At 35.5% G+C, this 15,434-nt stretch overlaps 1 protein-coding gene across 1 annotated transcript; it reads left to right on the top strand.

Annotated features, from left to right (window-relative positions):
- Positions 1-2,588: 2,588 nt before the first annotated feature.
- LOC130542857 (olfactory receptor 13C4) lies at positions 2,589-10,489 on the top strand. The gene has a single exon (XM_057307656.1). It carries the CDS (start codon positions 8,944-8,946, stop codon positions 9,925-9,927), a length of 984 nt encoding a protein of 327 aa, XP_057163639.1. The 5' UTR covers positions 2,589-8,943; the 3' UTR covers positions 9,928-10,489.
- The last annotated feature ends 4,945 nt before the right edge of the window (positions 10,490-15,434 follow it).

Below are 15,434 nucleotides of genomic sequence, written 5' to 3'. Positions count from 1 at the left end.
TCCTTTTAGTCTCTCATCACCCCCCAGTATTCTAAGCAGGGATTTCAATTGTCTATTCCAATTTTCTTTAGTCCACATCTTGTGGTTGAGAATGTATATGATGTTTAATGCTTTGTAACTCATTGAATTTCACTTTTGATGACCAACATTCAAATTAAAATAATACTCTTACTCTAGGCCTTAAATAGTGGCAGGAGTTTTTGCTTCATTTGCCAGGTTATGCAAATCAAATCCAGAATGAGTGTCTCTCTCCGTCAAGACCTGTTATTTACCCAGAAACAAGGGTAATGGGCCAATGTAATCCACTTGCCAGATATGCCTCCTCCTGGATCCTTTTAGAAGGTAGCCCGTAACCACTTTTAGTCCCAGATTTCTCTGCTTACAAGCCTAACAATTGTTAGGTACATTTCCAGATCCTGAGGGAGATAGTAGAATGCATATTTCTTGCACACATTGTTGCATTGCTTGAAACCTTTATGTATTCACATCTCATGTCCCCAGGGGGCCACTTTCCAAAAAGAGAATAAAGACTCCCATTTGTTGTATCTAGTCCTTTTATGAATTCATGTGGAAAATGTAGTGATAGACATAGGTATGCCCCACTTTGAAAATCCTTCTTCAATCCATAGAGTGCCCTATAACAAACCACCCTATATAGGAGTCTTTTATCTTCCAGTCATATAAGGCCTATATTTTCAGACTATATTGCTAGTCCATTAGCTACTGTCTGAAAATCAGTAAAAATTCATACCATATCATTATTGTTATTGTCTGATTCCTCTAATGAATGAGGAAGACTGTCTTTATTTCTTCCTAATTATATAGTAACAATGACTTTGTAATGTTGGAATATTACTTCATCACTTTTACTCCAGTTTCCTTGTTTATAGAGGGGGAAATCTTACTATGATTTTTACAGAGATTTCCAGCTCTAAACTTCTATGATCTGATAATATAAAAGCAATCTGGACATATTTCCATTTGAATTTCCATGTACATATGCTATGGTTTGTGGTGTGAGTGGGTGCATGTGCGTGTTTGTGTCTGTGTGCATGCATAAATACCAATCTTTCTTTGTTAATAAATTTTTATTTCTCAGAATGCAAATATTTTATTTAAAACATTATAGTTAGGTTCTATGATGTAGTTTTTATGGCATATAACATGATGACTTAACATATGTTACAAATTGTGAAATGATTACCACAGTCAAGTTAATTTATATTATCTATCACCTCACAATGTTACCTTTCTGTGTGGTGAAAACACTTAAGATCTACTCTCTTAACAAATTTCAAGTATACAATTGAGTGTTATTAACTATAATTGCCATCCTGTACGTTAGATCTCCAGAATTTATTCATCTTATAGTTGAAAGTGTATACCCTTTGACCATTATCTTTCCATTTCTCCCATTACCCAAAACCCTGGCAACCACAATTCTACTCCCTGGTCCTATCAGTTTTTTATTGTTATTTTTAAAAAGATTCCACATGTAAGTGAGATAATGCAGTATTTGTTTTTCTGTGTCTGATTTATTTTACTTAGCATATTATCTTCCAGTTTCATCCATATTGTCACAAATGGCAAGATTTCCTTCTTTTTTATGGCTGCATAATATTCCATTGTGTGTCTGTTCGTACATCAACAGACACTTAGATTATTTCCGTATCTTTCCCATTGTAAATAATGCTGCAATGAACATGGGAGTGCAGATATCTCTTTGAGATACTGATTTCATTTCTTTTGTATGTATATCCAGAAGTGAGGTTGCTGAATCATAAGGTATTTTTAATTTTCTGAGGAACATGCATATTGTTTACTATAATGGCTGTATCAATTTACTTTCCTACCAACAGTGTTCAAGAGTTCCCTTTACTCCATACCCTCACCAACACTTGTTATCATTTGTTTTTTGATAATAGCCATCCTAATAGATATGAGGAGCTATCTCATTGTGGTTTTGATTTGGATTTCCTTGATAATTAGTGATATTGAGCACCTTTCCTGTACCTGTTGGCCATTTTAATGTCTTCCTTGGAATAATAGTGGCTATTCTATTCAGTTCCTTTGCTCCCTCCCCCTTTTTTTTTGCTATAGAGTTGTATGAGTTTCTTCTTACATGTTTTGAATATTAACCCCTTATCAGATATATAGCTCGCAAATATTTTCTGTCTTTCCATAGGTTGCCTTTTCACTTTGTGGATGGTTTCCTTTAACATGCAGAAGTTTTTTAGTTTTACATAGACCCACTTATTTATTTGCTTTTGTTGCTTATGCTTTTGGTGTCATATACAAAAAAATCATTGCAAAGATCAATGTCAAGTAGCTTTTTCCCCTAAGTTTTAGGAGTTTTATGGTTTCAGATATTATATATAGGACTTTAATCCATTTTAAATTAATTTTTATGTCAACTTCATTTTTTGCATGTAGTTATCCAATTTCCCCAACACCATTTATTAAGGAGACTATACTTCTTACTTTTGTCAAAAGTATACTTGTTACTTTTGTCAAAAATAAGTTGACTGTATATACCTGGGTTTATTTCTGAGCTACTTATTCTGTTCCATTGTCTATGTTTATGTATTTATGCTAGTACGATACTGTTTTGATTACTAAAGCTTTATAATATCATTTGAAATCAGGGAGTGTGGTACCTCTAGCTTTGTTTTTCTTTCTGAAGATTGATTTGGCTATTTGGGGTCCATTGGGTTTCCTATAAATTATGGATTGTGTTTCCTATTGCTGCAAAAAAATTGGTATTTTTATAGACATTGCATTGAATCTATGGATTGCTTTGGATAGTATGAACATTTTAACTCATGAACAGAGGATATCTTTCCATTTATTTGTGTCTTTTTCAATTTCTTGACCAATGTCTTATTGTTTCCACTGTACAAATATTTCATTTTGTTAAATGGTATCCTGGAACTTCCTGAATTAGTTGATTAGTTCTAACAGTCTTTTTGGTGGTGTTTTTAGGATTTTCAGATATAAGATCATGTCATCTGCAAACAGAGATAATTTAACTTCTTCCTTTCCAGTGGGTGCCTTTTATTTCTTTTTCTTGACTAATTGCTCTGGATAGGACTTCCAGTACTATGTTGAATACAGGAGGGCACTCTTGTCTTGTTCCCGATCTTAGAGGAAAATCTTTTGGCTTTCTACTCTTAAGTATAATGTTAACATATATAGCCTTTATGATGTTGAGATACATTCTTTCTATACCTAATTTGTTGAGAGTTTTTATCAGGAAAGGGTATTGAATTTTGTCAGATGCTTTTTCTGCATCTATTGAGTTGATTATATGGTTTTAAATCTTCATGCTGTTAAAGTGGTGTTTCACATTTATTGATTTGCATGTATTGACACATCTTTGTATCCCAGGGATAAATCCTACTCGATCATTGTGTATGATCCTTTTAATGTGCTTTTGAATTTGGTTTGGTGGCAGGATCAAGGCCAAAGAAGGCTGCAGCCAAGTTTACAAGGTGACAGGGCTGTTTCCAAGTCAGTAGCTGGGTCCACAATCGATGGTCTTTGAGTGTCCTACTTGGGCACGGGTCAAAATGGCTCAAAATGACCCTCTAGAATCTAGATATTTTACAGTGAAATGTGACATCTATTGGAAAATTACAATCAGAATCTAAGTATTAACATCTATAATATAGCTCAATAGACTTTCTGAAACACTTTGAATCAGTAATGTGCTATCTACTTATCTGAATTCATGCTCCAAACTATCTGATCTGGAATTTAAAAACTTTTTTTGGCCTTAAACATATGAATTCACCTTTTTCCTATAAATTTATTAATTTTATTGCTTGTCTGTATTTTTTTCATCCCCCAAAATAACGACAATACATTTAATTCACAGGAAATATCTGCTTCATGTCATTCATAATATCTAGATCATTTTTTAATTCTAGCATTCCATTTTGGTAATTACCACTTGAATTGAGATCTTACTTTAAATTAACTTTGCTATTTTAAAATGAAAAGCTCTTACATTTTATAAAGTTAGTTTTGTGAATATTTGCCCCTGTTTCCAAGAGTTACATGGGTAGGAGAACGTCATTTCATTTTTGAGCTGTGGTTCAAGCACAGTTTATTCCCAGCACCACTCTTAAATGAGTCTGTGGGACACTGTCCCTAATGCCCCAGAAGTTTCTCCATTCCACAAATCTCTCATTCCAACTTTAAATTGTTTTGGGAATTGGGGAACAATTACAACAACTGTTGCATAACAAATATTTACTCTTCCACATCTGTAGAATCTGGCATTGTTTGTTGAACCTGACCTTAATTCAAAATGCTGACATAAATACTAAGAAGAAAGTAACTGGGTCTTCTAGGAGGTGGAAATAATTTATAAGTGTACAGGTGAGTCTTGAATACCATGACATTATACCTTTTCAATCTGTAGTTAAAGCTATTACTTTTTTTAAAGATTTTATTTATTAGAGAGAGAGAGCATGAGCTGGGGGAGAGGCAGATGGAGACGGAGAGGCAGACTCCCTGCAGAGCAGAGAGCTTGATGCAGGGCTCAATCCCAGGACCCCAGGATCATGACCTGAGCTGAAGGCAGGCACAACCGATTGAGCCACCTAGGCACCCTATAATTAAAGCTATTATTAAATGGAGACTTAAAATGTGAACAGCATGAGGCCATACAGCTACTAATTTAATATTGCCAAATAGCTATGATTTATTATTATTGTTATTATTTGTATAATACCTGTTAATCCATAAAGCAGTTTCCATATGCTACCTAAGTTTTTCTGAAAACAGACCTGTGAGAGAAAAGCAAGGCAGTTATCACTATCTCACAAATGAGAAAACTGAGACTATATATTAGAAGAAAATAACCTCAAACTTGGAGTCTTTGCTACTAAGTTCCAAGTACTTTTTAACTGGTCTAATCCCATGCTATATCCATTCAAGTGAGTATGAGGCAATCCTGCTGCACTTTCACTACATAAATTGGTAAATATAAGATGGCATCTTAGTGCTGACTTAAAGATATATTTTTTTGAAACTTAGAGCCTGCTGCAAATGAGCAATTTGGGCATATTAAAATGAATATTAATCCACAAATACTGTACAGAGAAATTTCTTAAGAGTGTAGAAAGTAAACCTTCACCTATTTAGTCAAAACCCATTCATAATGTGCAGCCCCTTTGTTAGGTCATCTGTGAGTAGTGATGAGCAAGACAGACAAGCTCCTTCCTTCTTGTTATCTTACAATATACAAATGCCAAATTAGATTTCTGGGAGAAGAATAAAGGCAGCAAGACAGATCTGGCTTAAGGTGTATTTGAATGGTGAGGGAATTTATGTCCAGGAGGGGAAGGCTTAAAGCATGTAGCAGAAGTGGTTTAAAATATATTGTCACTACTCTTTTTTTTGGAAAAAGAAGCCAATAGGCTCTCCCAGGCCTGGACCCCAAACAGGCTGGATCTGGAACATCACCACATTTCCTGATAAATCAATGTATTACTATCTTCTTCCTTTTGTGTTCATGCCTGGGCCAATGAGACTGCTTATGTCACTTATCTAAAGTACTCCTTGACTAGTTTCTGAGCCCCACTTTGGGAGAACTTCCTAAGAAGTAGTTGTGGAATCATTTCAGAGAGTAGAATCATTTCAGAGAAATCGAGTATTCCAGGCATATGATTCAATTCCATAGTTCTGAACCGTCCTCCATGATAAGAAGTATTAAGTCCTCAAGACTGAGCCATTTTCCTTGTATATTGTTAGTTGCATACAGTCAAGTTTTGCTTCTATGACTTCAATATGTCCACAGTTACTGGCCATTTTCTTGCTGGCCATTTTCTGTTGTTGACACATGCTTTCTATACAGATTATTTAAAAAGAGTTATTGATTTATTTTTAGAGAGAGCGAGTGAGAGAGGGAGAGAGAGCAAGCATGCATGAGCAAGGGAAGGGGCAGAAGGAGAGAATCCTTAAGCAGACTCCCAGCAGAGTGTGGAGCCCAGTGCAAGGCTCAATCCCAGGACCCTGAGATTCTGACCTGAACTAAAATCAATAGTGGGCTGCTCAACCAACTATTGAACTATTGAGGGAGCCACCCAGGTGCCCCCTATACAGATTTTAATGCTACTTGTTGCACACAGAAGTACTGGAAAGAAAATGGGCTTTGGATTTTGTCTCTGCCCATTATTAGTCACGTGACCTCAACGAAATGAAATTTCAAGCACTAGAAGTAACTAGCACGTAAGATCCTGCAATGGGTGTTCAAATAAATGGAAGTTTTTTCTAATTTAAATAAATTATAGGTATCTTTTTTTTTTTTAGGTACTTCCGACCTTTAGCTGAATAAATAGACTTAAAAATTGCCTTGAGGCTCAATTTTCTCATCTCTAATTTGGAGATTTAATATTCTCTCATTTGTGCCTCTCATTCAAGTTGAGATTTCCTATTTTGTATTCCTTTTCTGTTTTTTTCTGAGAATACCTCTGTTGAGTTTGGCTTCTGACTCTGACATCATACACCGTAGAGAAATCTTCCCACCTATCATCACACAACAGTGTTAGAGTAGAGTAGTGAGCTTATTCTGACATTCTCAAAACTGTTAGCCTATATGAGCTCTAAGCTTGAAATTTTGGTTACCCTGAAAACTGGTGATGATTATGAAAAGATAATTGTGTGTGTGTGTGTGTGTGTGTGTGTATGTACCAGTCTGTAATGATAACCTAATTAATCTAAACATTTTAATTCCTTGTATCACATATCTGCTCAAAAACCTGATAAAATCAAACTGTATGATGTCAAGTTTGGAAGGTAGCAAAAATCATCAGGTCTAAACACTCACCTTGTGCTTTGTGCTTCTAATGATGGTCCCCTTCACCACAAAAAGAAGTGTCAATTTCTCTGCCTCATTTTTGGACCTTTCTGTATGCTTGCTTCATTTACCCTTTCAAATGTGCTTCCCATCATTCCTCCACAGAAACTGCCTTGTCTGAAAAAGAGGTATTGCCACTATGTTTACTACCAAACTTTGCTCAACCTGTTCTCCCTTCTGGGATACTCCTTCCCCTTCCTGTCTTCCAAACCTGCCTCGAGTTTTCAATGTTTACAGATCCAGCCTGTCTGAAGTTCTTCCAGAACTCTCCCTTGACTTTATGTCTTATTAGCCTCCTCGTTCTGTGAACACTTGTAATACTCACTCTGGTCACACAATGTAGTTATAGTCTGTGTCTAATTGTTCTATATGTAGTTTTACTCTTTCCCTTACTGAACTGTGAATTTTTTTATTATAGACATTTGTTACATTATTCCTATCCTTGCTCAGCTTGGAACAGAAATGGGCTTAAGTTAGTCTGTCCGTAATATCCTACACATATTATAGCAGCCCAGCAAAAATTTATATTTCTTTTATGAAATTTGTCTTTCAATAATATTATTTTCTGAATTGTACTCAACAGGGAAATATGGCTCTGGAATTTGTTCACTGGAAAACACAAAAGAAACATGCTTCTGGTCATTTTCTATGTTGTTAAGCTAGTCCATATAATAAAACAAAAGGAAATCTATTTGGATCACAAACATCTGGATAGTCTGCCAACTCACTATAAGTAAAATAAAACCTTGCTACTCAAAATGTGGCCCCATGCCAACTGCTTTGACATACACTTGAAGCTGATTAGAAATGCAGAATCACAGGGATGCCTGGCTGGCTCAGTCAGTAGAGTGTGTGACTCTTTATCTTGGTGTTGTAGGTTTGAGCCCCACATTGGGTGTAGAGATTACTTAAAAATAAAATCATAAAAAAAAAAAAACAGAATTATAGGCTTTGCCCCAGATCTATTAAGGGAGAATCTTCATTTTAACAAGATCCCCAGGTAATTTATGTGCATATGAAAAATTTGGAAGACTGAAATAGTTGATTCTGTATTATACCACCAAGGCCAAAATTTCTGGATACTAGTCGGTGAGAAAACAAGCTATACCAACTTGTGTTGTAGCCCCGACAGCTGCAGTTTATTGGCAAAGATCTGAGCTTCAAGATCTACTTTTTACTTAGAGGCTGGATTCTGTCATTCTGTCATTTACATTTGAAAAAAAAATAGGAATAATGAGATTAGTTTGTTTTTTTTAAATGAAGTATAAAGTGCCACACATGTATACACAGATATATTTAAGCATTATTACTGTTTTCTCAGGTTCACTAAGTAAATAAATTATGAAGAATAACTCTGAAGCCAGAGAATAAAACAAATGAAGAGAGATTATTTTTCGTCAAAGATTCTCCATCAGATTCATGCATAGCTGGTCTGTACACTGGTCTTATTATAGGAAAAAACAAAATAGTAAGAGTAGACTGTGACTGTGAGTTCAACTAACTTTGCCTTTCAGCAGATGTTAAAGTGCTGTGTACATGATTCAGTTTTCTATGATCAAATGTCTGCCCCATAAAAACACAATTTGAGTGAAAAGAATGTGAGGCAGACAAATATGCATACAAATAAAATTTGCTTTATACTTTTGAACATTTCTGTTAAACACTGAATCAGAATTCCAGTCCTTGCTGAATTGTCTTTTGCCTTCCCCATCACTCTCTCACTGGACCTGATTAAAATGAAGAAATCCGGTTTGTTGTCTGAAATATTCTAGGGCTTTTAGAAAACTCAATTTAAGAGTGTCTTCAGCAGTGGGGAAGGTGCTTCTGAACTTGCTTTTGATCCTAGATAGATATTCACGCATTAGACACAGGGCATAGAAACTCTCAATATCCTAGCATTGTATTCTGGGCATAAACATCATTGAGGATAACAACAGATGACAGAAGCAGATAACAGTTTTGAAGAAAACACTCGATTTCATCCCAGAATAATGTTTATGCAAAGCATTTGTTACATTTGTTGCTTGGCAGTGAAAATATTTTGTTAGGTCTTCCTTTGATATCTTGAAAGCTGGAATATGGATAGGATAAACAAGACATTTGTGAAAGAATTCATTCTTCTGGGACTCTCTGGTTACCCAAAACTTGAAATCATTTTGTTTTCTCTAATTCTAGTAATGTATCTAGTGATTCTAATTGGCAACGGTATTCTGATCATAGCAAGCATCTTTGATTCCCGTCTTCACACCCCCATGTACTTCTTCCTGGGCAACCTCTCTTTCCTGGACATCTGCTATACATCCTCCTCAGTTCCCTCAACTTTGGTGAGCTTAATTTCAAAGAAAAGGAACATTTCCTTCTCTGGATGCACAGTGCAGATGTTCTTTGGGTTTGCAATGGGGTCAACAGAATGTTTCCTTCTTGGCATGATGGCTTTTGATCGCTATGTAGCCATCTGTAACCCTCTGAGATACCCTGTCATCATGAGCAAGGTGGTGTATGTACCGATGGCTTCTGTGTCATGGCTCTCTGGTGGAATCAACTCAATTGTGCAAACATCTCTTGCCATGCGATTGCCTTTCTGTGGGAATAATGTTATCAATCATTTCTTATGTGAGATATTAGCTGTTCTTAAGCTAGCTTGTGCTGACATATCCCTCAATATTGTTACCCTAGCAGTGTCAAATATGGCATTCCTGGTTCTTCCACTGCTGGTCATTTTTTTCTCCTATATGTTCATCCTCTACACCATCTTGAGAATGAACTCAGCCACAGGGAGACGCAAAGCCTTTTCCACCTGCTCAGCACACCTGACTGTGGTGATCATATTTTATGGTACCATCTTCTTCATGTATGCCAAGCCCAAGACTCAAGACCGCCTTGGGAATGACAATTTGCAAGCTACAGAAGGGCTTATTTCCATGTTTTATGGGATAGTGACCCCCATGCTAAATCCTATAATCTATAGCTTGAGAAATAAGGATGTAAAAGCTGCTGTGAAATATGTGCTGAATTGGAAAGCTGTTAAGCAGTTAAGACCAAAGGGAAATGTGAGTCTTTAGTGTATAGAGAATAGAAATGGCCTCATTGGGCCACCACTGAGTACCTTCTTTAGGGAAAGCAAAGTTTATAAAGAGAGATTTTTATTCTTTGCCTTCATTGGCCCAGCTTAGCTATAATTACTAAGAACAATTGTCTGCCATAAACTCATATTGTAATAGGTTCTGAATCATACTCACAAAGACAATGAATTCCATTAGAATCTCATCCATGGTGATATCTGAAATGAGTGTTTCTGGTGTCCTGTATGACAACACAGTGGAAAACATCACATATAAGCTTTGGGAATAGAGAAGTGGGAGTATAAATTCTGCTGTATCACAAACTACTTAAATTAATATTGGGAAAGTTATTTATTCTTTCTAAACTGCAGTTCCCTTATTTGCAAAAAGGGAGTAATTAAACACTGCTCCCAGGATTATAAGATGCACTAAGTTGCACAAAGCACCTGACACAGTGCCAAGTTCATAGTGGTTCTCTTTGTAGATGATGTTGAGCCTGACTTCTCCTGTTGATTCAGAATGTAGGAATTGAAGTGAAGATTCCAAATTGAAAAGACGCTAGATAGCACCTCTTAAAAAAAAAACAAAAAAAACAAAACAACAACTACCAATTATTAGGGTCAGCCATCCCTCCCTTAAGTCTTCTTAATAATATCAATCACCACTCCTCCTTGCACCTTTTCCCCACATATCTATATAAAGAAAACATCAAGAAAGGGAAAGATAGAATCAAGGGAGACTTTTACATCGTGAGGAGAGCTCAGTCAATCATGAGAGGCATTTCATTATTGTCCCTGTGAAAGTGGAGGAAAACTGTTCCAATCCAAGCCAAGTAAAGGAGATGCTGCAAAAGAGCTTCTTGAGGTTTTGGGTGCCTGCAAAGGAGAGCTGATGTCTGGCTTGATCAATGAATGATTGCTGACCTTTTCTTCTCTAGGCCGAAGACACGGCCAATATACTAGTCTAGAAAAGGCCTGGAGGATGATGAATATCTTAGGGCTGAAGATAATCAGAGAGTTTTAGTTTGCCTGAAATGTTTTTCAGGCTCTTAAAGAGGGCTGATATCAGTGTCTGTGAAGAGAAAACCATTTCATTTATACTCAAGTGAGTTGAAACTCCTCAGTAATCCTATTACAGGTTTTTCCCCCTTTTTGTAGATTTTTCTGCCATGGTTGAACACAGCATGTCATTGGTCCATATCACCAGCCATTGTGACACCTGGTTTCAGCCTTATTTTCCTATCTAAATGTTCTCTTTCCTGTTGGTTTCAGAGCCATAATATAGTTTGAGGCCTCCTAGCTGAGGGCTGTACTCCCTGCCAGTCTACATCCTAGCGGTAAATAGTAATCTGGTCACTAAAATCTTGCTGCCGATCTGTTTCCTGGTTGGAGTGTTGTCACCGCAGTCAACCTTTAGCTGCTGGCACTTCTCTGGCTTGGATCACAATGGGTGCTGCTTTTGGTTCTATTTAGACAGGTATGTACCAAACCCTGTGGGTGAGGCTTTTTAACTTCCGCCCACTCCCACTGGGATGAGCCCTGTACTTCAGTCTGATCCAGGTTTAATTCTTTTCAGATTCTGACTTCTGCTATCAAGGTTTTAGGCACACATCTGTGTGTACAACAAAATCCTGCTTCTAGTTGTCCCAGGTGACCCCTTAGCACCTTACTGTTTTTCCACAATAGGAAGGGTGCTAGTGTCTCATATGCATGTTTACATTAGATTGAATGCTTTACTTACAAAAACTGATTCTAATTTTCATTGGTATGTATAAAGTTGATGCAGTGTTTCCTTAGTTTAGATGTTCTGCTCATATTAATGAATGCTTAGAAAATTAACAGTTTTAAAACTAATGTGACAATAAATACTTTGGAAAATTCCAAAAACCGTGGAAAGGTATAAGCAGAAAAAAATTGTTTTCCCTGTTGCTACCTCCTGCAGGTGACCACTGTTAACATTTTTTACTATTTGTCTTACTAATTTGGAGTCATAAAATTAATCATTTTTATGTTAATTTCTTTTGATGCACCATGTACATTCAAAGTTGCTATTTTATAAGTTTAAAAAATGTGTGTACATATCTCTAGGTTTCACAGAATAAATTCTAGAAAATAAAATTACTGGGTCTGGTGATATGATCTTTTTAAAAAAGTTTCTCTTGCTAATCGTGAAAAAAGGGAAAACACCGCCCTTTTCTCTCTTACCCCCAAGATCATATTATCTGCTGTCAATGACCCTGTAAGGGTTTCCACAAACTTGTGCAGCTCTGGTTGGTGTGTGTTTACATATATAAACTTCTCATTTTGGAAATCTTCAAATACTCATAAACTGAAAGATAATATTTAATGAAACTTCATGAATCAGTTACTCAGCTTAAATAATTACCAGTTCATTGTTTCATTATCTATACCCACTTATCCCCTTTCTCTGGGTTTTTAAGCAAATAGTGGATATAGATATCTGTGTAAATAATTTTTATTTTGGAACCATTTCAAACTTATAGAAAAGTTGCAAGAAGCACACAGGGAATTTTCTTTAAGTCTTTACCCCAAATCTTCGGCTAGTAACATCTTACCATATTTGCTTTATCATTTCTCTCTCTATATATACATATGTGTGTGTGTGTGTGTGTGTGTGTGTGTATTTTATATATGTATATAGAAATAGAGAGAGAACTGTTTGAGAGGGAAGTGCAGATACTATGTTTCTTTACCCCTAAACATTTCATTTTGTCATTCTTAAAATCATGCAATGACATTGTTTTACCATAACCAGAATATAATTATTGACATGGAGAAATAATACTCTTTAGTTTACCTGTCAGCAAACAATAATGCTGGGTCAGATCTAGCCTGTCAGCTGTTTTTGTGTGGTCCATGAGCTAAGAATAATGTTTATCTTTTTAAACTGCTGAAAATATGACAATAATATTAATACTCCACAGTACATGAAAATTACGTGAATATCAAACTTGAGTGTCCATAAATTTTAAAAAATCTTTATGTGGAGATAATTATAAACATGTAGGAAATTGCAGAAATAGTATATAGAGAATCATGTACCATTCACTCCATTTCCCCCAATGTTGATATGTTATGTTAGTACAATAACAAAACCACAAAAATGACATTGGTTATACTAATGGTTATACTAAATTATTAGTATACTAATAGTACTAATAACTACACAACAGAACTTACTCAGTTTTCACTATTTTTCCATATATTATGTGTGTGTTTGTAGTTCTACACAATTTTATCCTATGTACAGATTCTTATAAACACTATCACAATCAAAACCAAAAAACGTTCATTGATTGCTAGTCTAATTGATAAACTTATTCAAGTCTCAACAATTTCCAAAACAGTCTCTAGAGAAAAAATGTTTTTCAAGTCAGAGATTCAATTCAGTAATGGTTCCTCACCTATCTCTGTTTTTCATGACCTAAATGTAATTGGAGGCCAAGTATTTTAGGATTCCCTTTAAATTTCTCTTTGTTTCTTCATGATAAAATTCAAGTTGTGTAATTTTTTGGCAAGAATAACACATTTTCTTTTGTTCTTCTCAGTATCTGGTATCGGGAACACTTGATATTGATTTGATTCATTATGGGAACTATGAACATTGATTACTGGTTAAGGTGGTGTGTGTTGGATTTCTCCTGTGTAAAGTCACTGTTTTCCTTTTCACATTGTTAAGTTCTTGTAAGAAGATACATTGACAGTATATGGATATCCTCTTCCTTGACAAACTTATACCACCAGGTTTAGCATCAATTGATAATTCTTCCCTAAATCAGTTCTTTGTTTTTTAAGATTTATTTATTTTTAAGGGCGGTTAGAGGGAGGGAATTGGGGGAGGGGCAGAGGAAGGAGAGGGAGAGAAATTTAAGCAGACTCTGCACTATGCGCAGAGCCTGACGTGCGGCTTGATCTTACCACTCTGAGATCACGAACTGAACCCAAACCAAGAGATGATTGCTTAACCAACTGCACCACCCAGGTGTCCCCCTAAATGAATTCTTATTATTATGGCTGTCACCTGGTGATTTTCTGACACCATCATTTCTTCTAATTTATTCATTGGCATTCTACTCAAAGGAATAGCTTTATAAATAAAATAACTCATGTATTTATTTATCCATTGATTTATTTAAATCCATTTGAACTCACAACTTTTTATTTTATTCATTGGGTTACAATCCATTATTATTATTATTAATTTCAGTGCTCAATTTGGCCTGAATTTTGCAATACCTTCCCTTTAACTTGGTTCCTGTGTTCTTTTGAAATGGGTCCACAATTCTCTGAGCACTTCCTTACTTTCTCTTACTTTCTGGTAAAACAAGATGTTTCTTGTTTTCTTTTCTTTCAAGATTTTATTTAAATTCATTAGTTCACATATAGTATAGTATTAGTTTCAGGTATAGAATTTAGTGATTCATCATTTGCATATAACATCCAGTGTTCCTTACATCAGGTGCCCTCCTTAATGCCCATCACCCAGTTACCCCATCCCTCTACCCCCCTCCCCTCCAGCCACACTCAGTTTGTTCTGAATAGTTAAGAGTCTCTTATGGTTTGCCTCCCTCTCTGCCTTTATCTTATTTCTCCTTTCCTTCCCCTATGTTCATCTGTTTTGTTTCTTAAAAAAACAAGATATTTTAACCTCGTCTTGTGCTTTCAAATCCCAGTTCCCGGAAACCGTCATTTCTTTGAGTCCTAGTTTCTTTTAATAGAGAGTATATTTAGAAACCAAAACTCATTGCTATCAGGGTATCATTCTTTCTAGGCCTTCTCAATAATTACAGCTATGAAATATATGTATGTAAATACCTACATGTATACCTATTTTAATGTCTATCTATATATATATCTATAGCTACATAAAAGCATTAGTTCATACTGACATTAAAATTCAATCCAACCCTACAAGTTTCACCCTTTCCTTTTTCTTATATTTGTACCTTCCATCTCTAGCAGTGAGATACTTCATTTTGAATAGTTTTATTGCTGTGTCTACAAGTTCACTTATATTTTCATCTGCACTCTCTAATATGCCATTAACCCCATATAGTAGAGTTTTCATTTTACAAATTGTGTGTTCCATTTCCAAAGGTTATTTTTAAAAAATAACATTTGTGTTCATTATGTTCTTGGTTTTCTCTAAATTGTGGGTAATATTTAATAGCTTATCTGCTAGTTTCATTATCTCTATCATTTCCTAAACTTTCTATTGAATGGCTTTTATTTTTTTCTGGTTATAGTGCCTTTTAGCATTTTTTTGTAATTTTGACTTGTGTGCTAGTCATTTTGACCTTTATGTCATTGATTGCTGGATTTTGGTGTTTCCCTTTAAAATGTGTTGGATATATTCTGGTAGGCAGTCACCTGAAGTTACCTTGACCCCTTTGGGACAAATTTTTAACTTTATGAGGGTAAATCTAGAGTTACATTTACTCTGAATCAATGATTGTAATTTACTTTAGAATTGTGAATGGTTTTCCC

Source organism: Ursus arctos, unplaced genomic scaffold (genome assembly GCF_023065955.2).
Source record: "Ursus arctos isolate Adak ecotype North America unplaced genomic scaffold, UrsArc2.0 scaffold_56, whole genome shotgun sequence".
NCBI classification, from domain to species: Eukaryota; Metazoa; Chordata; class Mammalia; order Carnivora; family Ursidae; genus Ursus; species Ursus arctos.
Note: the sequence above shows the minus strand (reverse complement) of the source record. Positions and strands in the feature narration are given on the sequence as shown.